General features: G+C 35.8%; 1 protein-coding gene across 3 annotated transcripts in view; it reads left to right on the forward strand.

The window, feature by feature from the left end:
• PAWR (pro-apoptotic WT1 regulator) overlaps positions 1–24,232 on the forward strand; it is a 105,693-nt gene that overhangs the window by 72,932 nt on the left and 8,529 nt on the right. For all 3 annotated transcript variants that reach the window (XM_057556717.1, XM_057556716.1, XM_057556718.1), the window contains 2 exons: positions 8,222–8,256; positions 23,448–23,595. In XM_057556717.1, coding sequence (XP_057412700.1) covers positions 8,222–8,256; positions 23,448–23,595 — 183 coding nt within the window. The remainder of the gene's footprint in view (positions 1–8,221; positions 8,257–23,447; positions 23,596–24,232) is intronic.

The raw sequence follows: 24,232 nt of genomic DNA on the forward strand, positions 1-24,232 counted from the left end.
GTCTGTGCCCTTACTGCAGTTGCTACTGCTAGAATACCCTATTATAACATAGTGTAAGCTAACCAGCAGTGCTTCTCTCAGCACCTCTGTGACTGCTCATAATCTAAAGTATCTTTGTATCCTTTGTTTTTGTGTATTACAGCAAAGTTGAAATTAAATCTGTGCCTATTCCAGGTGAAGAAATAGGCTTAATTTATTGGGATATAGACAATATAGCATTTTGATTGAGTCTAGAACTGGTTTCAGTTCTTGGTCTGTCACTTAACATCAGGCAGCAGCTTTTGGAAAGAGGGCTGATTTCTTTCTGTTCCTTTCCCAGTCAAAGCTGAGGAGCCTAGTGTTTAGTTTATTTCCAAGTTTACACCCAGATATGTAGCAGTCTCTGCTGATCCGGGCTCTCTGAGGAGCTTTCTGCCTTATCCAGGTTATCTTCTTTCCTGTAGCTTTTCTCATCTCTTCCTAGGTCCGCCCTTCATTTCTCTCATTTTTGTTTATTTGTTTGTTTCATTAGCAATTAGGATGTAACTCACTGATGATCTTGGCTTTAAGTATGTATATTCCAGGCTATGTGCTTAGGATGAAAGTGAGGCAAAAACTCTCCTGTGGATCCCAAATTGCCACATTGAAGTTGGAATGGGAACAGGAACTTTTCTGTCTACATAGTTGACCTCTCTCTGAGTTACTACCTAAACTCACATATTCTATTACTCAGATAAGATATAGATTTTATTTATAACTCCAACTTCAAAAACAACAAAAAGAGAGAAAATATTGGCATCATTGGTTGTTCTAAGGCTTTTTTTGAATAGGACAGAGATTTTGTTTCTCAGCATTATGTATGTGAATCAGTTAAACAAATTTTTTAAAATGAAGAATGAAATGGGAACATGAATTTGGCATAACAGTAAGCTCTGTGAAAGGTTAGAGTGTTTTAAGTTTCTGTTTGGCATTTTTCAAATAATATGGAGTAGTGGTAATAAAAAATGAGCCTTTATATTTTCTTCTTATATTTTTAGCTATGATTTTACACAGTTTTAACCATGTTTTTTTCCTAGATAATATGCCAGTTTTTAAAGTAATATATTAATTCGCTGATTAAATAATACATGATCAGTTAGAAAATTTGAAAAAAATGAAAATATAAAAGACAGGGGAAATTATCTAGTTTGGTCTCCTTATGTATTTTTATGAACTGTTTTATTAAATTTTAAACTTTAGGCTTAATTAATTTTAAAAGAAGCATACAGTCACATGCTGAAAAATGCAAAAAGCATAAGAAGGTGTATGGTAAAAAGTCTTCCTCAGCTACCTGGTTACCTTCTTTGGAGGCAACTAGTGCTTTCTTTTCTTGCACATCCTTCTAGATCCTTCTCGAGGTAGTCCATAAACAAATTTATGTCTATATGTGTGTATATATATGTCTATATATATATTCACTAATTTTTAGCACACTGTTTTGCATCCTGTTCTTTTCATTTAATATTGTGGAGTACATAAAGAGCTTCCCTATTATTTTTTTGTAAACACAGAATATTCTATTTTATATATGTATCATAATTTTTCTAACTAATTTCTATTGATGGTCATTTAGGTTATATATAATTTTTTGCTTTTACAAACAATGTGGTGGTGAAAACCTTTCAATATATGTTCTTTTGCATATGTGTGTGTAAATCAGTAGGATAAAACCCTAGCACTAGAATTTCTGGGTGAAAAGGAATGTGCATTTGTAATTTTGATGGTATTGCCAAAATTCTCTTCGTAGGTGTTATAGCATGAACATTTTTTTTCATGTTATTCAAAGCTCTTTGTGTATTATTTTCAGTGGTATAGAATTTTCTTTGTTAATGTGTATAATAGGTTACACAAATTTCCCATTAATAGAAATCCTCAGGGGTTAAACTTTTTTACTATTGTAAGTCATACTGGAATTGACATCTGTGGAGATTAAGCTTTTTGTGTTTTGAATTATTTTCTTTGGCCAGATTACCAGAGATGAACTTACTGGGCCAAAAGCCGTAACGCATTTAAAAAATTTTTATTTATTTATATTTTGGCCGCATCTTGCAGCTTGTGGAATCTTAGTTCCCCCAGGGATCGAACCCGTGCCCCCTGCAGTGAAAGCACAGAGTCCTAACCACTGGACCGCCAGGGAATTCCCCATAATGCATTTTAAAGATTTAAAAAATTTCTGATACATATTGCCTAAATTACTTATGAAGAAAAGTCTATCAGTTTATGTAAACAATGTCGTTTTGTGAGAGGACATTTATGAGTTTTATTTTTCTCCTTTCTTTGATTATTTATTGATTTGCCTTTTAATACAATCTCAAGTTTACTGAAAAGTTGCAAGTACTGTACAGAGAATTTTTTTCCCTTAAAATGTTTGAGAGTAAGTTGCTAACTTGATGCCCTATTAACCCCAATACTACACTCTGTGTTTTCTACAAACAAGATCTCCTACATAACCACAACACAGCTCTTAAAAATAGGAAATTAAAATTGACACATTCTTTTACCATCTAACATATTCAGCCATCATCAAGTTTTGCCAGTTGTCCCAATCATGTCCTAAATTATAGCAAGAGGGTCTAATTCAGAATCACATGTTCTATTTAGTCACTATATCTCTTTAGTTTCCTTCAATCTGATACCTTCTTTCCTTAACTTTCTTAATGTTAACACTTTTTAAGATTTATAGGTCATTTATTTTGTGATGTGACCTTCAATTTGGGTTATCTAATATTTACGTATAATTAGATTCAGGTTGTATATCTTTGTCAGGAATATCACAGAATTGGTGTTATGTTTTTCTCACTGTGTATCCTGTCAGGTGACACATGATTTTAATTTGTTCCATTGCTGATGATGGTCACTTTGGTCATGTGATGAAGGTGGTATTTGCCAGGCTTCACTGTGCCTTCTTAATAAGTATTTTGTGGATAAGTGCTTTGAACCATGTAGATATCTTAATCTCCGTCAAACTTTCTATTTATCTCTATCCATTTATCTATCATCTATTTATATCTGTATATCTGTATCAACTCACTATTACCTATTTTATCTGATGGGTTTTACTTACCATCTGTATTAGTTTTCTATTGCTGCTATAACAAATTACCACAAATTTGGTGTCTTAAAATGACACAAAATTATCAACTTACAGTTCTGTAAGTTGGAAGTCTCATTGGACTAATAAAATCATGGACTGAAATCAAAGGCTAAAATCAGGGCTGCATTCCTTTCTGGAGGCTGTAGGGGAGAATCAGTTTCCTTGCCTTTTCCAGCTCCTAGCGGCTACCTGTATTCCTTGTCCCTCTTCCTCCTTCAGAGTCAGCATTGTGACCTTTCTTCTTTGCCATATCTCCCTCTGACCTTCTTCTGCCTCTTTCTTCCACTTTCAGTGACCCTTGTGATTACGTTGGGCCCATCAGATAACCCAGTATAATCTCCCTATTTAGTGGCATTTATTAGCAACCTTAATTTCCCTTTGCCATGTAACCTAATATATTTGAAGATTAGAATGTGAACATCTTTTGAGGGTCATTATTCTGCCTACCACACCATCATTATTTATTTTAATAGTCACATTATCCCAAATTTGGCCAGTGGGAGCCCCTTTAACCTTTTGTATCCTTTGCTACGTCTCCATCATTCTTGGAATACTTCTTTGTTTTCTGGCGTCATAAGATAATGCAGACTCATCTTTAGCTTCTTACTCCAGTCTTGGAAGCTAGCAGCTCTTTCTCTAAGGAGCCCTGATTCCTGTTACTGGAAAATGATATTGTGAAGCAGAGGTCTGGGCTGTAGTTATGTTCATGTTATTGAGATGTCACCATTCGTAGTCCCGCTCTATGTACAGACCTACTGTGTGTGTCTATATGTACATGCACGCGTATACATATCTGTTTGTCTGCTGCCTGCCTACCTACCTAGCTAACTACATCTATCTATGTAGATCCTGAAACTAATTTATACCAACATGGCCAATTCTAATCTAATATCACAAGGCTTAAATCTAGTATTTGTAACTCCCTTTTGTGACACTGAGGAACCTCTTTCCCGTTATTCTTAATGTGTTTTCTTATTACGTCAATTCCCCTATATGTAGCCTATCTCCCATTGCCACTCCTTGCCCACACTTACGCCCCCCTCACCGCGAGTGGGTTCTGACGTCATGCGCTGCCTTTACCCTGTGCGTGAGCACTCTCTTCTCTTTCTTCAGGCTTGGGCATCCCTCGTGAAGCTGCAGGACGCCCTCTTTACCCTGCTTGAGTTGTGACTCCTCACACCAGTTCACCCCCTCTGTGGATTCCCTCCTTACCCCGCTTAGCTTCTCCACCCTGTGACAGGCTGCTCTTCCCTAGGGTCTTCCTTTGTTCCTGCTCAGACTGAGACCTCATGCTGGATTACTCCTCCATGGGGACCCCTTGTCACCTGATTAGGTTTTGACGCCTCCAGGCCAGGCTGCCACTCTGTGGACACTCTCTTCATCCTATTTGGGCTCCGGCACATCAGCCCTGGTCATCCCCTACAGAGATGCTCTCCACACCTTGCAAGGGCTGTGAATTCTCCATGCCAGGCTGCCTTTTTGAGGGAGCACCTTCTTTACCCTTCTGGGGCTCTAAATCCCCATTTTGGGCCCCCCTCATGAATGGATGACCATCACACCCTGCTTGGGGCTCTCAGTATCCCTTCACGGGACTCCCTTTCTGACCTTGCCTCAGGCCTGATAACCTGACTTCCCTTTCATGCTTTGTAGACCCCTCCTCATTCTGCTCAGGCTCTGATTTCTCATGCCAGGCTAAGTCCCCCTGCTGTATGGATGCTGTCCTCAGTTTTCTTGGACTCTGATTCTCTTTGCCTAACAGCTCTTCTTCATGGAGTGTTCTGGTATTCTGAAACCCTGGTTGGGGCCACCTTGTTTCCTCCCTACCTTGCTCTGCCCCACCTAATGCCTTTAGGACTAAGTTGTTCAGGAAAGGTGGGGAATAATGAGCTTTTCCTTTTTTTTTTGTTTTTTTAATTGAAGTACAGTTGCTATACAATATTATACAAGTTACAGGTATACAATATAGTGATTCACAATTTTTAAAGGTTATACTTCACTTATAGTTACAAATATTGGTTATTATTTAGTTTTTCCTTTTAAAATCTTTGTTAATTTGATAATGTTCTTATTTTATTCTCATTTTTAAAGTTATTTTATCAATTGTACATTACAGATATTCTGTTCTGCATTCATCTTCAACATTGTATCTTAGTACATTATGTATACCAGTATAGGTATTTTAAAGTTAGTCCTGAGGGCCAGTTACCATGGTATACCATAGTTTACCGAGGGCTATACTGAAGTTATTCAAGTTTATTTGAATAACTTCAGTATTATTTTACTATATTCTACTGGGCCTGTATTTGTCTGATCTTATTTCACATATGCTTTTATATTCGTTTATACTTTACAAGTTCTGATCTGCCACTGCACCTGTAAAGACAATGTTTGTGGAATTTCCTTATTGACCATTCTAAGCTTGAATGAAGCAGAATGTTTTAGTTAAACTCATAAAACAGTTCGTGCTTTGCCAACATTTTCTAAGCTCTACATAGGTCTTTCCCCCTCCCTTTTGTAATATAAACCATCCCATTACAAGAAAGATTATTTCAGGAAAAGTATATTTTAAATCAGTTGTATAATAAACTTTAGGGTTATTGGAAGGTCTAATTACATAGTCTTTGAAACTTTTAAGACCAATATAGTCTTAGCATTTGTATTTTTTACAAGCAATTTCAGTGATACTGAAGGTATTTCTTCTCCCCCCCGCCCCACATTTAGAATGGAATTTTCAACTTTAACAGTTATAGTAATTATGAAGTTATCACTCTTTGCTTGGAAATCTTTGTGGTCACAGAAATATAGAGGGCTTCTAGTTAACAAATCTAAGGTTTATATTTGTATAGAATTTTGTATTAATGTATAGAAACATCAAGAATTTTCCTCCTTAAAGTTATAAGGGACTCTTTTACTGCACAATAGGGGCTGATTTTTTTTTTCTATCTAACATTTCAGTTTCCTCTTTTTGGCAGGGCATGGAGATCACTTTAAATTCCATCTGTAAATGTGAGTCTTGAATACACATGAGAAGCAGGCTACCACCCCTCCCAATCTCTGCTAATATTAATATAGTCTATCCAATTTGGGGCACATTCCATTGTTAAGCCATGGAATTTTTTTATATATATAAATTTATTTTTTATTTATTTATTTTTGTCTGCATTGGGTCTTTGTTGCTGCGCGCAGGCTTTCTCTAGTTGTGGTGAGCGGGGACTACTCTTAGTTGTGGTGTACGGCCTTCTCATTGCAGTGGCTTCTCTTGTTGTGGAGCACGGGCTCTAGGTGTGCGGGCTTCAGTAGTTGTGGTACGCAGGCTCAGTAGTTGTGGCTTGCAGGCTCTAGAGCGCAGGCTTAGTAGTTGTGGCACACGGGCTTAGTTGCTCTGCGGCATGTGGCATCTTCCTGGACCAGGGCTTGAACCTGTGTCCCCTGCATTGGCAGGCAGATTCCCAACCACTGCACCACCAGGGAAGTCCCTAAGCAATAGAATTTGATTACTAGAGTCACTGTGAAATAACATTTAGTTACAAAACGTATAATCTAATAAAAACTATATTCAAATCTGACCAATAAACAGTAAGCTTAAGTGTTGTCTAATAAAAAGCATATTCAAATCTAACCAATAAATAATAAGCTTAAGAGTTGTTGGTCTGCTTTAGAATCTTAGCTCTTGAATATTAGTTATACAGAAATAGGCTTAAATCTAATTGTTTTACATCTTGGACATGAGCATGGAATAATTTCATCAAGTATGTCCGAGTTGTAATTTGATCAGTTGCACCAAACTAGCTGTAGAGAAAATACCGTAAAACTTGAGATATGTTATAAGTGACTAGTTGTTTAAAAAAAAAAGCTGTGAGAAACGTAGAAAACAGATATTATACAACTTATTAGTATACTTAAATGGAAACTTACCTGATAACTGACTTTAAGTCATTTATAGTTGGGTCAAAGTATAACATTAGTATAATGCCACGACAGTGTAGTGTTGCTGAAAACATCCTCCATTTCACCTTTCTGTGTTTATTTAGAGTAGAGTAATTCTACTCTAAATGTGTATTAGTCTTAAGTTTTACCATGTTAGGGGAAAATGCCTACTTTAAGCCTCAGAAATATTATTTATTGCCAGGTTGTTTCTACCATTACAATCAATATATCAGTTAGTTACCCACAAATCAGTAAATGCAACAAGGGCTATTCTTATTTAGCAATTTTGCTTATTTCATTGCAGCAAGAGATAGTCTGGATAATCAAGCTGATGTCATGTTTTGAAATATTTCAGTTATAACCAAAGTGAGAGAGGTGTTATGTTTTGGAACTTAAGGCATTATTAGCATTTTTTCTAATGCATATTTAGACAGATATCATTTAAAGTCTGTGCCTTAAGTTTTAGTTCATATAGCATAAGATTAGGGACTTTTATGAAAGAAAACCTTGATAAAATGTTAGTTGGAGTACTGTTTGTGAAACTTAAGGGGAAAAGTTCCATATGAAATCATTATTATCTACATTCAGTAAAATGTACTTTGAGTGCATATACATAACCTTAGTATTTCTTTCTGCTTTATCTAAATAACCAGTGATTAAACATTTAAATCTAGTTACTGTGGTTTCAAAAATAGTTTTAAAGGACTTCCCTGGTGCCGCAGTGGTTAAGAATCCTCCTGCTAATGAGGGGGACACGGGTTTGAGCCCTGGTCCGGGAAGATCCCACATGCCACGGTGCACCTAAGCCTGTGTGCCACAGCTATTGAGCCTGCGCTATAGAGCCCGCAAGCCACAACTACTGAGCCTGCGTGCCACAACTATTGAAGCCCGTGCGCCTAGAGCCCGTGCTCCACAACAAGAGAAGCCACTGCAATGAGAAGCCTGCACACCACAACAAAGGGTAGCCCCCACTTGCTGCAACTAGAGAAAGCCCGCGAGCAGCAACAAAGACCCAATGCAGCCAAAGATAAATAAGTAAAAATAAATAAATCTATAAAAGAATTATTTTTTAAAAAGCAATGGTAATTGTTCCAATATTCTCTATCAATAGTTTTATGTAATACGGAATTGTGTGCTTATACACATACCCAAACTGATATGTCATTTTTTTTTACTTTACAGGAGCCATCTAGAACAGTTTCAGGCAGATACAAAAGGTAAGAATCCTTAAGTTATGACTAACAACATATTGTAGACATAAGTGTAATGTCTTCCTGACCATGGCTTAACTAACTAGAACTGTTTCAAGCAGCTGTTTGAAAAATAAGAAACCTTAATATTGTGCTCTTAAAAAGAAATTACATCGTAGGCAGGAGTGTAATGTCTTTCTGACCACGACTTATTCTGACATAGTCTGCAGTCTTTGAACACTGCGCACACCATGAATTTGTAAGGGTTTGATGAACTTAGCAAAAGAAAAACTGAGTCATTTTCCCTTGTGTATTTAAACACGGAAAATACAGATATACCATCTGTATTAGTCAGCTTGGGATACCATAACAAAATACCATAGACAGGATGGCTAGAGCAGAAATTTATTTTCTTACAGTTCTGGAGGCTGTAAAGTCCAAGATCAGAGAGTCAGCGTGGTCTGGTTCTGATGAGGGTTCTCTTCCTGACTTGCAGAGAGTTGCCTTCTTACTGAGTCCTCAAATGGTGGAGAGAGAAGGGGTGGCTTCCCTGGTGTCTCTTTTGATAAAGACACTAATCCCATCATGAGGGCCCCACCCTCATGACCTCATCTAAACCTGATTACCTCCCAAATGCTCTGCTTCCAAATATACCATCACGTCGGGGTTAGTGCTTTCAGCATATGAATTCTGGGAGTATCCAATTCATTCTGATCTTAGTTCATTCAGGCCACTATAACAAAATATCACAGACAACAGAAATTTATTTCTCACAGTTCTGGAGCCTGGAAGTCAGAGATCAGAGTGCCAGCAGGGTCAGGTTCTGGTTGGTGAAGGCCCTCTTGCCAGTTGCAGACTAACAGCTTCTCACTGTGTCCTCACATGGTGGAAGGGGCTAGAGAGCTCTGTGGGATTTCTTTTATAAGAGCACTAACTCCATTCATGAGGACTCCACCTTTGTGACCTAGGCACCTCCCAAAGCCTCACCTCCTATTACCCTTACATTGGACGTTAGGATTTCAACCGAATTTTGGGGGGGACACAGGCATTCAGACCCTAGCAAGTCCATAGCACCAGCTATACACAAGGAGTAATGCTTTTATCAGAAAATGTGTTTGAGTGTGTGTGCACATGTATAGGAGGAAAATCACAATTAAGTATAAGTTGTTTAACGGAGATGACTGAGATATATTAGCTTCTGTCCCTGTTGAAGCCATGAAGGTTGCAGAAGGTGTGGTCATGCTTGTGCTAATAATTATGGAATAATGGTAAATCTTATCAAGTGCTTATAATGTCCAAGAAGCTTTACATAGAGATCTCATTCAATTCTCAAAGTTATCTTGTAAAGTAGGTACTGTAGGTATAATATTTACTTCCATTTTGTAGGTGAGGGAAGTGGGATAAAGAGGTAGAATCATTTCACTGTGGTTACGAAGCTAGTGAACAGAAGAGTCTGGATTTTAACTTGGGCAACCTGACTCCAGAACCCGCATGCTTGCACAAGACAATCTACCTAGATTTATACATAAAAAACCTGTGTCTTCCCTTACTTTTATGTTAAAGTTTAAAATATTTGGTTAAAAGTTGTGGTTATTATAATTCATCTAAAATAAAACATTGATTAAGAAGAGCTCTAATTTTAATACTAAGTTATTATATAGATAAAATTCAATGTTTAACTTTCTTTTAAATAAATTTATTTATTTATTTTTGGCTGCGTTGGGTCTTTGTTGTGGTGCGTGGGCTTCTCATTGCGGTGGCTTCTCTTGTTGCAGAGCATGGGCTCTAGGTGCGTGGGCTTCAGTAGTTGTGGTGCAAGGGCTTAGTTGCTCCATGGCATGTGGGATCTTCCTAGACCAGGGCTCGAACCCGTGTCCCCTGCATTGGCACGTGGATTCTTAACCACTGCGGCACCAGGGAAGTCCCAGTGTTTACCTTTTAAAAGAGATAAGAAGGCCAAGGTAATCAACAATTGACTAAGTAGTTCTGATATGTTTGCCACTGCTGCTGCTTTTATTTTCATTTCTGAGTAATTTTGATGTAGATATAATGAAACTTGTGCTTGGTAATTTTTACTTAACATGAATAGTTTAAACTGGAAAGAATCTTTTTTCTTTTGCTAGCAAGCATTGCCAATCAAATAGCTTTGATTTGGCCTATTTCCAGGCTACATTTTCAAACCAGAAGAGTTATCATCATCAGTTTTTGGTTTGGGGAATAAAAATAAACTTCAGTAACTTATCAAGTTTGCTGTATCATTCATACATATTTAATCCTTATTAAATTATAAACCTTAAATTATAATTGGCACTTTTCAGATTTGCATTCTTTAGTTAGAATCATTAGGGGAATAACTTTCTTACAAATCCTCATCAAAAGCTTTATTTACAAAAAAAAAAAAAAAGCTTTATTTACATATTGTGTTAAATTAGGTAGAAAATTGATTTCACATGGTGTATGTTTTTATTTTTAAGCTTTTTTTTATTGGAGTATAATTGCTTTACAATGTTGTGTAAGTTTCTGCTGTACAGTGAAGTTAATCAGCTATATGTATACATATATGCCCTCCCTCTTGGATCTCCCTCCCCTCCCCATCCCACCCATTTTTAGACCATTATTTTACTTGTGACCTGTTCATATACTTGTTACTTCTATTATTTTCATAACCTAAAGCACATGGTTTGTTACTTTTCAGCTCTCAAAGGTTTAGCCATGTTTAATACTGTTATAAAACAAACAACAAAAAAATTTTTTTTAAGTTTCTAGTCATTATTCATGGACTCATAGCAACTCGTAGTTGAACACACACCAAATAAAAACAAACACAAAATCTAGATCTGAAATTATCAATTCCTTATCTAGAGGAATTTGTTATATTGTATATCAACAGTTCATTACTTTCATTAATCTGTCAGCAAGTTGCAGCGAAGACTGGAGAATGTATGTTTTTTGGAGAGGGTGTCTGCTGATTAATGGGGGTGAAAAAAGGAGGAATGGGCTAAAGGATAGAAATTTGGCATTATATGTTAGAAAATATTTTCAGCAAACCAAATAACATATGATACATATATGACTAGACAAACTTAAAAAGTCATTAGAGGGTACAAGCCACCCACAAGACTAGTTTGTGTGCTCTTGTAAATTATGGATTAAATATTAAATTTTTTCTTACAGATATCAAGGATGTACTTTTTAAGCATTGAGTTTGTTAAGCAGTCACTGTAGTTAAGCTCTATTTTATTGAATCAACTCCTGTTTACCTAGAACGTCTCTTAACATATTCACTGAACTCCTTTTAAAAACATGTTTAAATAACTTTGGATAATTATTTGGGGGGGGGTCATGAAATTTCTGAAACTCAAGGTTTAAGAAAGATGGATCAGTGGTCATGTATTTTTGGGGTTTTTTCCCCCCAATGTGTAATTTTCTTAGTAGAATGTTTACTTGGTTAAGTTTATAGTGATCTCTTTAGGATAATTCATTATACTTAACATACCAGAAATGAACATGTATGATAGCTGCTAACTGGAGAAACTTAAATTTCTAACAATGAGATAGGTTATAAGCTATAGCATATTAATATAAAGTTACAATACAGGCATTAAACTGATTCTTTAGAAAACCATTAATTATAGGAATTAATAATTATAGGAAAATTATTACCTATTTATGTTAAATGGAGAGAGGGAAAGCATATTACAAAGAGTATGATACAAAACAACGTCTATCATAATATATATAAGCGTTCTTAACTTGAACTCTATTGATGAGCTGCTAAAATTCTATGTAAAAGAATATCATGGTTATCTGGGAGAAGAGCTATATTTTTCATCAGATTTTCAAAGAGATCTGCAATCCAAAACGGTTATGAACTACTAATATATTGTAGAACATAACAGCCGTTATCTCTGGGTTGGTGGAGTTACTGGAGGTATTGATTCATGTTATCTGTTTCCCACAATGAATATGTATCACAATTTTAATAAAGAGTCTGAGAGATGATTTTGGTCTTTAGTTGTTGCCGTGTGTGTGTGTGTGTGTGTGTGTGTGTGTGTGTGTGTGTGTGTGTGTTTAAAGGGAGAAGAGAGAGAAGACCTACACAGAGTGAGGGGCTGTTTGGGACAGTGGTGGTGGAATTGAATAAGGTAGTGAAACATTAAAAATATGGAGACCAATCATGTACTTCTTGGTTATTTAATAATTTCACAACTTACCTAATACTTCTAAATATTTGGTATCCATTCTAAAACTAGGATTTTACTCATGGGTCTTGTATTTCTTCTAATTGCTAAGGTTTAAAATATCTATTTTAGTGGAAAATTCCTCTAGCTGTAATCTCATAATGCTGCCAATCTTGTTCTCGTGATGGTTTTATCCCCCAGCACAACACCTTCTAGTCTTTCCACAGAAAATATGAAAATTCCCAGAGGGGGAAAATTTCGGTAAATGGTGGTATTTATCTTTGATGATGCTGTTTATTCTTTTTCCTTTTCTGAACATTATGGTTAATACTTTGTAGCTAAGGGCAGAGGGGGATTCTTTTTGGAATTGTATTGGTTAGAGATTTGTGTTAACATTCCTGAATAGAACGTTAAAATCTTTTTGGAGTTAATAAAACAATCTTTTATTCTGGGTATTTTGCGCTGTACATATCCAGCCCTCAAAAATAGGTTAAAAACATTTCTGTTTTTAAAATAAACAGAGCTAAATTTGGTAATAAGATCAAGTTAACACATAACACAGTTATTCACAATTAGGACAGTGTTCTTTACAGACCTAATACCTAATGGGGATAAATCACTGATTATGTTTTTCAGTAATAATTATTCCTTGTTTTGAGTTTGTATGATATTATCACTTGTGTATTGACAGGCCTAATATGAAGGATTTTTAAAATTGTTAATAGGTTAAACTTTTTGAAATGCTGTTTTAAGCTTGTACATCAAGCAAACACAAACATATTAAGGGATATCCACATTTTTAGGTTTTCATTTGTAGTTGTCAGCGTTGTGGTTTCTACTTGAATAATCTGTGGTTGATGCAGATAAGTGGACTTCTTTTTAAGTGAAAAGAGGTCCTTTAAAGTGATTCTAATGCTCTTTTTTTTTTTAAATTTATTTATTTATTTATGGCTGTGTTGTGTCTTTGTTTCTGTGTGAGGGCTCTCTCTAGTTGCGGCAAGCGGGGGCCACTCCTCATCGCGATGCGCGGGCCTCTCACCACGTGGCCTCTCTCGTTGCGGAGCACAGGCTCCAGACGCGCAGGCTCAGCAATTGTGGCCCACGGGCCCATTTGCTCCGCGGCATGTGGGATCTTCCCAGACCAGGGCCCGAACCCGTGTCCCCTGCATTGGCAGGCAGATTCTCAACCACTGCGCCACCAGGGAAGTGCAGGGACACCATCGTCTCTTACGTAGATGATTACAATACCCTTCAAACTGGTCTCGCTGCCTTCAGTTTTGCTCATTTCCAGTGCATTTTATTAAAATGATTCTGTCACTTTCCCTGCTTTAATGACTTCCTATTACCTTTAAATGAGTCTAAACTGGTCTCCATGGCAGGGTGATACACAAGATAATGTTAGGATGCAGGAGGAAAATGTTAGATCTTCTGTTTATATTTACCTTTTAATCTAAAAGACAGTAAGACATTTACAGTCATCCCTTGATATTCACGGAGGGGGGATTGGGTCCCTACCCTGAGGATACCAAAATCTGTGGATGCTCAAGTCCCTTATATAAAATGGTGTATTTGTATATAATCTATTCACATCCTCCTGTATACTTAAATTATCTCTAGAGTGCTTATAGTACCTAATACAATGTGAGTGCTATATAAATATAAGTTTGGCTTTTTGGAAATTTCTAGCATTTTTTCCCCCCTTAATATTTTCGATGTGGGTTGGTTCAGTCTGGATGTGGAACCCACAGATTCGTAGGGCCCACTGTATACTTAATAGCTAGCACTGTGTACTTGTTATTTACTCCCTTGTTCTATGTATCAGATGATTATTTAGTATTTGAGGTACCCTGAGGAAAGTGTGCTTTGTTCACTTTCTAAATGTTGCACAGTAGTGCAATTTGAATGGTTAGATGGATTTATGAATTATTATGTTGTTTAACTAATACAAAATGGATAGGTCGGGGGGGAATTTAAGGAGAATATAAAAACAAGTATATAAACACAAAGGTGATCATGTGGTTGTTCAGTTGGCAAGATACATAAAATCAGATCTGTTCTTATAAATTAGAAAAAAATTTTGATGCTTGCTTTGGAGTTTTAAGTGAAAATTTAAAAAACTTTAAATTCTTACTGTGAGGCATCTCTTTCTGCTGTTACAGACATTAAAAATCAAATATGCAAGCTCATTTTAGAACTACACCTTCAAATCTCTATATATCACAAAGAGTTAAAATAAGTTCCTCAGAAGTAAAGCATATTCAAATTATACTTTCATTAAAATTATTATAGTCAATTTTTGTGAAAGCAAAAAAATTTGTACCATAAATAATTAAAATGTATATTTAGGGACTTCCCTGGTGGCACAGTGGTTAAGAATCTGCCTGCCAACACAGGGAACACGGGTTTCATCCCTGGTCCGGGAAGATCCCACATGCCATGGAGCAACTAAGCCCATGTGCCACAGCTACTGAGCCTGCCCTCTAGAGCCCGCGAGCCACAACTACTGAGCTTGTGCACCACAACTACTGAAGCCTGCCCGCCTAGAGCCCGTGCTCCACAACAAGAGAAGCCACTGCAGTGAGAAGCCCGCGCACCGCAACGAAGAGTAGCCCCCGTTCGCTGCAAATAGAGAAAGCCTGCGCGTAGCAACAAAGACCCAACGCAGCCAAAAAAAAAAAAGATGTACATTTAAAATTCTGTTCACCCCTTTATGTTATATTTTTTGTGATACAGATAATATTTTAACAATATCATATTGTAAATCATATTATTTGATTTACATATATGTTTGTATAATAAAGTATATATGAATATGTAATATTTAATATATAACCAAATATAATGATATTGTAAATCGATTATAAAGATAGTAGATAAATATACAAACCAATGTGTATGTAATGGATAAATTTGGAGACCATTAGTTGAAATTCTTCAAAAAATAGCTTTCAGGTCTCCTGCTTGCTTTTCCAGTGTCATATCTTATCACCCCTATATTTACCTTTCATGCTTTAGCCATATTGGATTTTTCTGTTTCTCAAAGGGCCGCGTACTCTTTGTTTCTAGATATTTACACATTCTTATTCCTCTTTTAAGTCTGAGTTTAAACATTCTTTAGCATAATGCTGCTCAAAAGTGTGGTCCTTGAACTGTTTGTAAGTAATCCATGACAAGGTAAGAATAAAACTTAAGAGTAAATATTTAGAAGCCTGAATTGCATTTTAACATTGTCATCATCATGCCTAAGTGCATGATAAGCGGAATCCTTTCAGAACAGGATATCAACTAGTTCAGGTGCTGTGGTACGTACGTGATTTTTTTTAATTTAAGTATTTAGAGCAAAATTGAGGGAAAGGTAGAGAGATTTCCCATATAAACCTGTCCCCACACATGGATAGCCTCCCCATTATCAACATTCCTCAACAGGGAGGCACATTTGTTACAATTGATGAACTTACACTGACACATCATAACCACCCAAAGTCCATAGTTTACATTATGATTCACTCTTGGTGTTGTACATTCTGTGAGTTTGGACAAATGTATAATGACATGTATCCATCGCTATGGTATCATTTTACTCTCTGATCTTTTTATTCTCTCCATAGTTTTGCCTTTTCCACAGTGTCATATAACTGAAACCATACGGTATATAGCCTTCTCAGATTGGCTTCTTTCACTTAGTAATATGCATTTAAGTTTCCTCCATATCATTTCATGGCTTGATAGCTTATTTCTTTTTAGTGCTGAATAATATTCCATTTTCTGTAGTTTGTCTATTCACCTTGAAAGGACATTGTGGTTGCTCCCAAGTTTTGGCAATTATGAATAAAGCTGCTATAAACACCCATATGCAGGTTTTTGGGTAGACATATGTTTTCAGCTCCTTTAGGTCAATACCAAGGAGCATGATTGGTGGTAAGAGTATATTTAGTTTTATAAGAAACCACGAAACTGTTGCCGAAGTGGCTGTACCATTTTACATTCCCACCAGCAGTGAATAAGGGTTCATGTTACTCCACATCTTCACCAGCATTGATCCTGATTTTAGCCATTTTAATATGTGTACAGTGGTATCTCATTTTAGTTTGCATTTCCCTGATGATATATGATATGGAGCATCTTCTCATATGCTTATTTGCCATCTGTATACCTTCTTTGCTGAGGTGTCTATTAAGTTCTTTGGCCTATTTTTCAATCGGGTGGTTTGTTATTGTTGAGTTGTAGAATTCTTTGTATATTTTGGATAACAGTTCTTTATCAGATATGTCTTTTGTAAATATTTTCTCCCAGGCTGGCTTGTCTTCTTGTTCTCTTAACATTGTCTTTCACAGAGCAGAATTTTTTTGTTTTTTTGTAGTTTACTGTCATCCATTTATTTTTCTAAAATTACCTTTTTTTTTTAGAAATTTCATGTAATGTCTGGAACATTTATATTAACATATTTCCATACAAATAACCCAATGAAATTTTAGTATTAGTTGTTTTGCTTGCTTGTTTGTTTTTTTATACTGCAGGTTCTTATTAGTCATCAATTTTACACACATCAGTGTATACATGTCAATCCCAATCGCCCAATTCAGCACACCACCATCCCCACCCCACCGCGGTTTTCCCCCCTTGGTGTCCATACGTTTGTTCTCTACATCTGTGTCTCAACTTCTGCCCTGCAAACCGGCTCATCTGTACCATTTTTCTAGGTTCCACATACATGTGTTAATATACGATATTTGTTTTTCTCTTTCTGACTTACTTCACTCCACAGAGCAGAAATTTTTAATTTTAATGAAGTCCAGCTATCAGTTTCTTTCATGGATTGTGCCTTTGGTGTTTTATCTAAGAAGTCATCAGCATATCCAGGGTCTTATACATTTTCTCCTATGTTAGTTATCTTCTAGGAAATTTTGTAGTTTTGTATTTTTCATTTAGGTCCGTGATCCATTTTGAAGTAACTTTTGTGAAGGGTATAAGGTCTTTGTCTTATTTTTCATTTTTTGCACACGGATGTCCAGTTGTTCCAGCATCATTTATTGAAAAGTCTGTTTTGTTCCATTGTATTGCCTTTGCTCCTTTGTCAAAGATGACTTGTGGGTTATTTATGTGAGTCTCTTTCTGCTTCCATTGCTGTTCCATTGCTCTATTTGTCTCTTCTTTCACCAGTATTGCACTGCTTGATTACTGTAGCTTTATAGTAAGTCTTGAAGTTGGGTAGCGTTAGCCCTCCAATATTGTTCATTAATATTGTGTTGGCTATTCTGGATCTTGCCTCTGCATGTAAACTTTAGAATTAGTTTGTCAATAGCCACAAAATAACTTGCTAAGATTTTGATTGGGCTTGCATTGAGCCAGTAGATCAGTGGGAAATCAAAGTTGGGAAGAAGTGACATCTTGCCAATATTGACTCTTCCTATCCATTAACAGGGATTATTTCTCTATTTAGTTCTTCTTTGGTATCTTTCATTCGAGTTTTGTTGTTTTCCTCACGTAGATGTTGTACATATTTGGTTAGATTTATACCTAAGTATCTCATTTTGGAGAGAGCTAATGTAAATGTATTGTGTTTTTAATTTCAAATTCCACTTGTTCAGTGCTAGCGTGTAGGAAAGGGATTGACTTTTGTATGTTAACCTTGTATCTTGCAACCTTGCTATAATTGCTTATTAGTTCCAGGAATTTTTTGGTGTGGATTCTTTCACATTTTCTCCATCTTATCATTTGTGAACAAAGACAGTTTTATTTCTTCCTTCCCAGTCTGTATAACTTTTATTTCCTTTTCTTGTCTTATTGCATTACCTAGGACTTCCAGTAAGATGTTGAAAAGGAATGGGGGGGGGGACATTCTTGCCTTGTTCCTGATCTTAGCAGGAAAGCTTTTGAGTGTCTTACCATTTCGTATGATGTAGGTTTTTTGTAGGTATTCTTTATCAAGTCAAGGAAGTTCCCATCTGTGCTTAGTTTGTCCAGTTTTTATCATGAATAGATGTTAGAGTTTATCAAATTCTTTTTCTGAATTTATGTGTGATCATGTGATTTTCTTTAGCCTGTTACTGTGATAGATTACATTAATTGATTTTTTGTTTTAACTGATGAACCAGCCTTGAATAAATCCCACTTGATTTTGGTGTATAATTCTTTTTATACATTCTCGAATTTGATTTGCAAATATTTTGTTGAGGATTTTTGCATCAATGTTCATGAGACATCTTAGTGTTTAGTTTTCTTTTCTTGTGATATCTTTGTTTTTGGTATTAGGGTAATGCTGGCCTCATAAAATGAGTTAGGAAATATTCCCTCTGCTTTTATCTTCTGGAAGAGATTTTAGAGAATGTGTATAATTTCTTCCTTTAATGTTTGGTGGGATTCACTAGGGAATCCATCTGAGCCTCGTGCTTTCTTTCTGTCTTGCAAGGTTATTAATTACTGATTCAATTTCTTTAATACATACAGGCCTATTCAGATGTTTGTTTCTTCTCGTGTGAGTTTTGGCAGATTGTATCTTTCAAGGAATTGATCTATTTCATCTAGGTTATCAAATTTGTGGTCAGAGTTGTTCTCAGTATTCCTTTATTATCATTTTAATGTCCATGGTATCTTTAGTGATAGTCCCTCTTTCATTTCTGATGTTAGTTGTCTGTGTCCTCTCTTTTTCTTAGTTAGCTTGGCTAGAGGCCTATTGCTTATATTGGTATTTTCAAAGAAATCGCTTTTGGTTTCATTGATTATTCTGTATTGGTTTCCTGTTTTCAATTTCATTGATTTCTGCTCTGGTTCTTGTTATTCTTTTATTCTGCTTACTTTGGATTTAATTTGCTCTTTCTTTTCTAGTTTCCTAAGGTAGAAACTTAGATTATTCATTTTAGATCTATCTTCTTTTCTAATACATGCGTTCGTTGCTATAAATTTCCCTCTAAGCACTGCTTTTACTGCATTCCACAAGTTGTAAGTTGTGGGTTCGTTTTCGTTTTGTTCAAAATATTTTAAAATTTCTCTTGAGATTTCTTCTTTGACCTATGTGTTATTTAGAAGTGCACTGTTTAATCTGCATGTTATTTTGGGGCTTTCCAGTTATCTTTCTGTTACTGGTTCTAGTCTAATTCTCTTGTGGTCTAAGAGCAGACATTATATGATTTCTGTTCTTTTAAATTTGTGAAAGTGTGTTTTTTGGCTCAGAATATGGTTTATCTTGGTTAGTATACCATGCAAGCTAGAGAAGAATGTGTATTCTGCTCTACCTGTGTTATTTTTATGTTAGTCATTTGTAACCCAAAATGTGTAAGAATTGAAGAAGGATTTATTTACCTTAAAACTCGTGTGTTAAATTTAATCAGGCATATTCTTTTCCCATAAGTAAAATAATTCAAAAGTAAATATATAATAGTTACATCAAAATAAAACAAATAAAAACTAAAAATCGTTTTTATTCTTTTCAGTTTCTGCTTTTGTTAGTATTATCTAAATCTAGGAAGTAAAATTTATATTCTTTATTTTCAATCTTAATTTACTTATGATAAAGGAAGCTTTCCTAGATTTTTTTTTAAATAAAAAAAGATACATCTTTTCTGAATGTGACAGTAATACTAAACCAAATGATGATGATGGAAGTAATTTCAAAGAGGTACAGATCAAAAGAGTTTGTACTAGTTTTGTTGGGAAGTATCCTCCCTCCTATATTGAGTTTAATTTTTAACCATTATTGATGGGAAGTGCTAGAACCACAGTGGGTTATTTGCAGTGATGTACTGGCTGCTAAAACAATAAAACCATCAAAATTTAAGTGGCATTTATATGCATGACATAATTATATTCACAACCACAAATGCCTTATTTGAAAGAAGAACTATTACAGTTAAGAAGCTGACAGAAGCAGATCTTCAGGATTTCATTAGTATTCTGTGAGTTTCTTTTACAGTCTGACTTCAGGTTGCTAACATTAAAAAACTACACACAAATGACAAGACAAAGATGTTTGCTGGAAGGTGTTGGAGGAATCTGTAGCAAAGAAGGTAGTTCATGTAACACTTCCCAGCAACACCCATAGCTTGGTGTATTTAGGGACAGTTTTAGTCATACAGAAGACCAACTCTTAGACAAATCAGGATAGCAAAGGAATTACTGTTACAATATGATCAACACATTGATTTTGCTAACATGACAGTAATGTGAAGGAAGAATTTATTTTTCAGCTTCCTTGCTGACAAACACAGCTTGCTCTGAAGTATATAAAACTTTGAAGAGTTAACAAGTCAACAAATGTGGTTTGGTGTTTTGCTTTGCTTTGCAGGAGTATGTTCTGATTATTATATAGACAGTGACAGGGAAAAAATGTTGGAACTTGTGCCAGAATGTAAATCAACGTCCTGCTTGTTTCATTGAGAAAGTCTTGTTATGTCGGCTGAACTAAATAGTGTACTTGGTATATCAACTAAATTAACAGTTCACTAAAAGTGTGAATTACTTAAACACTAATACATTAATTAAATTTGAGGTTTTAAAAAAACTAAATGATAGTTTGGAAGCTGAGCCAATCAACTGTTACCATATGCTGAGGTATACAATAATTTTTAAAGGGAAATTTTCAGGCAAAGTATTTGACCTTTGGCATGAACACTTCATGTTTTAACAAGATAAAAAATCAGATTTTGTAAATCAACTATACTTCAATTTTTAAAAAAAGAAACTAGTTTGGTCCCCAGCTTTTAAAATATGTGAATTAAGTTTACTTGTCTGATAGCATCACTCTTTTTTAAAAAATGATCTTAATTAGCCTTTCGTGCAAGAAAGAAATATCAAACGTTCTCAGTGTTACATAAGGTCAAAAGGACAAAAATGAAAGTTAGAAATTTGGGGGAAAAGATTCTTCAAATTGTTATGATGGGTTCCACAATTTATCAGTAAGTAGGTGATGATTTTAGTATTGCACTGTTGCAAAATGTTATAATCATATACCTTACAAATTTGATAAGACACTTTGAATTTTATTTTCCATCAAAAGAAAACCCATGCATAGGAAATTAATAGATCAAGAATCTATTATTTTTCATCAAAAGTTATTTTAGATTTAACTATACTTTTGATGGATAAATTATTGGAACTGGCTACCAATAAAGAATTGAGGACAAATTTTGAAAAGTGTCATTTTCTGCATATTAGGTAAAAGTTAAAACTGAATATCCTGAGCTTGCTAAAATTGCTTTAAAGTCTCTTCCCCTGTTCTGGTCAATATACATCTGTGAAACTAATTTCTCTGTTGTGAGTGCTACTAAAACAAATCGTAGAGGTAGTTTAGATATACCTTACCCCTTGTGATCAGCACTGTCATCAGTCCAACCTGGATTAGGTAAATTAGCAAGAATGATGCCAGCCTCCAAAAGAGCCCCCAGGAAGCTCTACCTCCTGGTATTTTCACCTTGTGTAATCCCCTTCCACATTCAACATGGGGTTGATGTGATAGTATGTCACTTCTGAGTTTAGGTCATAACAGAGACTGCAGTGTCTGTCTTGGTTGTTGTGTCGCTTTCTTTCTGGAAGCCAGCTGCCTTGCTGTGAACAGCCCAGTAGAGAGGCCCTCACACTGAGGAATTGAGGCTTTTGGCCAACAGCCAGTGAGAAGCTGAGGCCTTTTGCCATCAGCTCTGTAAGTGAGGCAAATTCTCCAGTCCAGATAGGCCTTCAGATGACTGTAGCCCTGACCAACATCTTGACTAAAACCTCATAAGAGACCCTGAATCATGAACACCCAGCTAATCTGCTTCCAGATTCCTGACCAACAGAAATTGTCAGATAATAACTGTGTTGTTTTAAGCCACTAAGTTTTGGCATATTTTTTTATTCAGTAATAGATAACTAATGCAAAAGCAAGAAGCAAGCTTATTTGTTATATTAAAAACTTTAAATATTGACATATATGCTATTAGTTCAGAGTGTGTGAATTGGTGTTTAATATGAAGAATGGCTATTTCAGTGATAAGTTTTGGTTAAATAAGAATTATGAAATGACAAAAGTTGCTAGTGCGATAGCTGTTTTCTATAATTGCCTATATGCATACTTCCAATGAAAATTATGAAGTTTTATGTAATTCTTTCCTTTTTTTGTTTATCCTATTTTTGAAATATAATTTTATGGGTCTGAATCTAATAAAACATTTAGGCTTGTATTTTGTATGGCCTTTTTTACTTTTATTTTTCCAGTTCATTTTTGTTTGATCTTACAAAAGTATTGGTCCATGGGGACTTCCCTGGTGGTGCAGTGGTTAAGAATCCGCCTGCTAATGCAGGGGACATGGGTTTGAGCCCTGGTCTGGGAAGATCCCACATGCCGCAGAACAACTACTGTGCGCCACAACTACTGAGCCTGCACTCTAGAGCCCGCGAGCCACAACTACTGAGCCCGCGTGCTGCAGTTACTGAAGCCTGTGTGCCTAGAGCCTGTGCTCCGCCACAAGAGAAGCCACCTCAATGAGAAGCCCATGCACCGCAATGAAGAGTAGCCCCTGCTCGACGCAACTAGAGAAAGCCTGTGTGCAGCAGTGAAGACCCAACGCAGCCAAAAAAAAAAAAAGTGTTGGTCCATGATGTAATGGAATTTAAAAATAAAAGGAGAAAGAAAGTGGTTCTTCACTAGAGATAGGCTACATTAGGTCCCCTGTCATAGTTCTCGGAGTACCTTACACTTACCTTATTGTGATGGTTGTCTTGCTTTATTGTCATTGGTTATATTCCTGTTACACTGAAAGCTCTATGAAAGTCTGAGTCCGTGTTTGCATGTCTGTGTTTCCTGTTCCATCTTCAGTACTCATAACAGTGTCTGGTGCTTAGCAGCTACTCAGTAGATACTGGTCAAAAGAATTAATTAAAAAAATTTTTTTTCATTGTGTTGGAATAATGATTAACTTCCATAATTATAAATAAGTTGGCTGTTATAACCATGTGTCCTCAGGGGAATGATAATTGTTTAGGGTGAATAGAAAATACTCTTGGCACTCTTCTTGCTGAATATTAGGTATCTTTAAAAATTTTGTATCTTTTTTATTTCCATAGCACAACCACTGCCTCTGAAGAAGATGTCTCAAGTAGATTTCCCCGAACAGATAGAAGTGGGTTCAGCAGGTATAACAGGGATGCAAATGCTTCTGGTAATTTGGTCTCAAGTAGCACATTGGAAAAGAAAATTGAAGATCTTGAAAAGGTATGAATTACAAATTATTTAAGATTTATGAAATTAATATACCATTGGGATTCCTTTTTCACTTTCATAGCAGCAGAGAGAGAAAAATTGAAATGTGTAAGGAAGAGACAGTGTCGAAAAAGGGAAAAGAATAAGGGGCACTAATGGAAGATACCATTAGTGTTAATTGGTACTTCCATGTGTAGTCAAATAAAAGCTTTGAATCGCTCTTAATTATATATTTTCTAGATGCATAGTGGCTAAGCATTTTCTGATTTCCTTAATACTTTTCTGTCCAGTTCTGTTGATGTTAAAACTTTTAGAAATGGAGCCAGCTCTTGAATTGGTTAATATTTAATGGATACTCTCATTTTGCCAAGTGTTATCTTTAATATATTGAAAACGATCTTTGCCTTTGAAATGGTTAGAAGTCTCTGTTAGCAGTATGTACTACTGTGTGTTTATTATATTATCTGTACAGATTGTAGACTTTCTTCTGGGTTGTGAGTTAGAGCCTAGAGCCACGGTGGTGTTTGAAACAATTTTAAGGATAAACCTGTTTAGGAGTATCTTTGAGAACATCTCAAATGAATATTGGCATTAATTTATTAACCATGGGGTCTCAACTTTGTTCTGTAAACATTCAATCCCTAAAATT

The sequence above is a fragment of the Balaenoptera acutorostrata genome, chromosome 11, assembly GCF_949987535.1.
Source record: "Balaenoptera acutorostrata chromosome 11, mBalAcu1.1, whole genome shotgun sequence".
Taxonomy (NCBI): Eukaryota; Metazoa; Chordata; class Mammalia; order Artiodactyla; family Balaenopteridae; genus Balaenoptera; species Balaenoptera acutorostrata.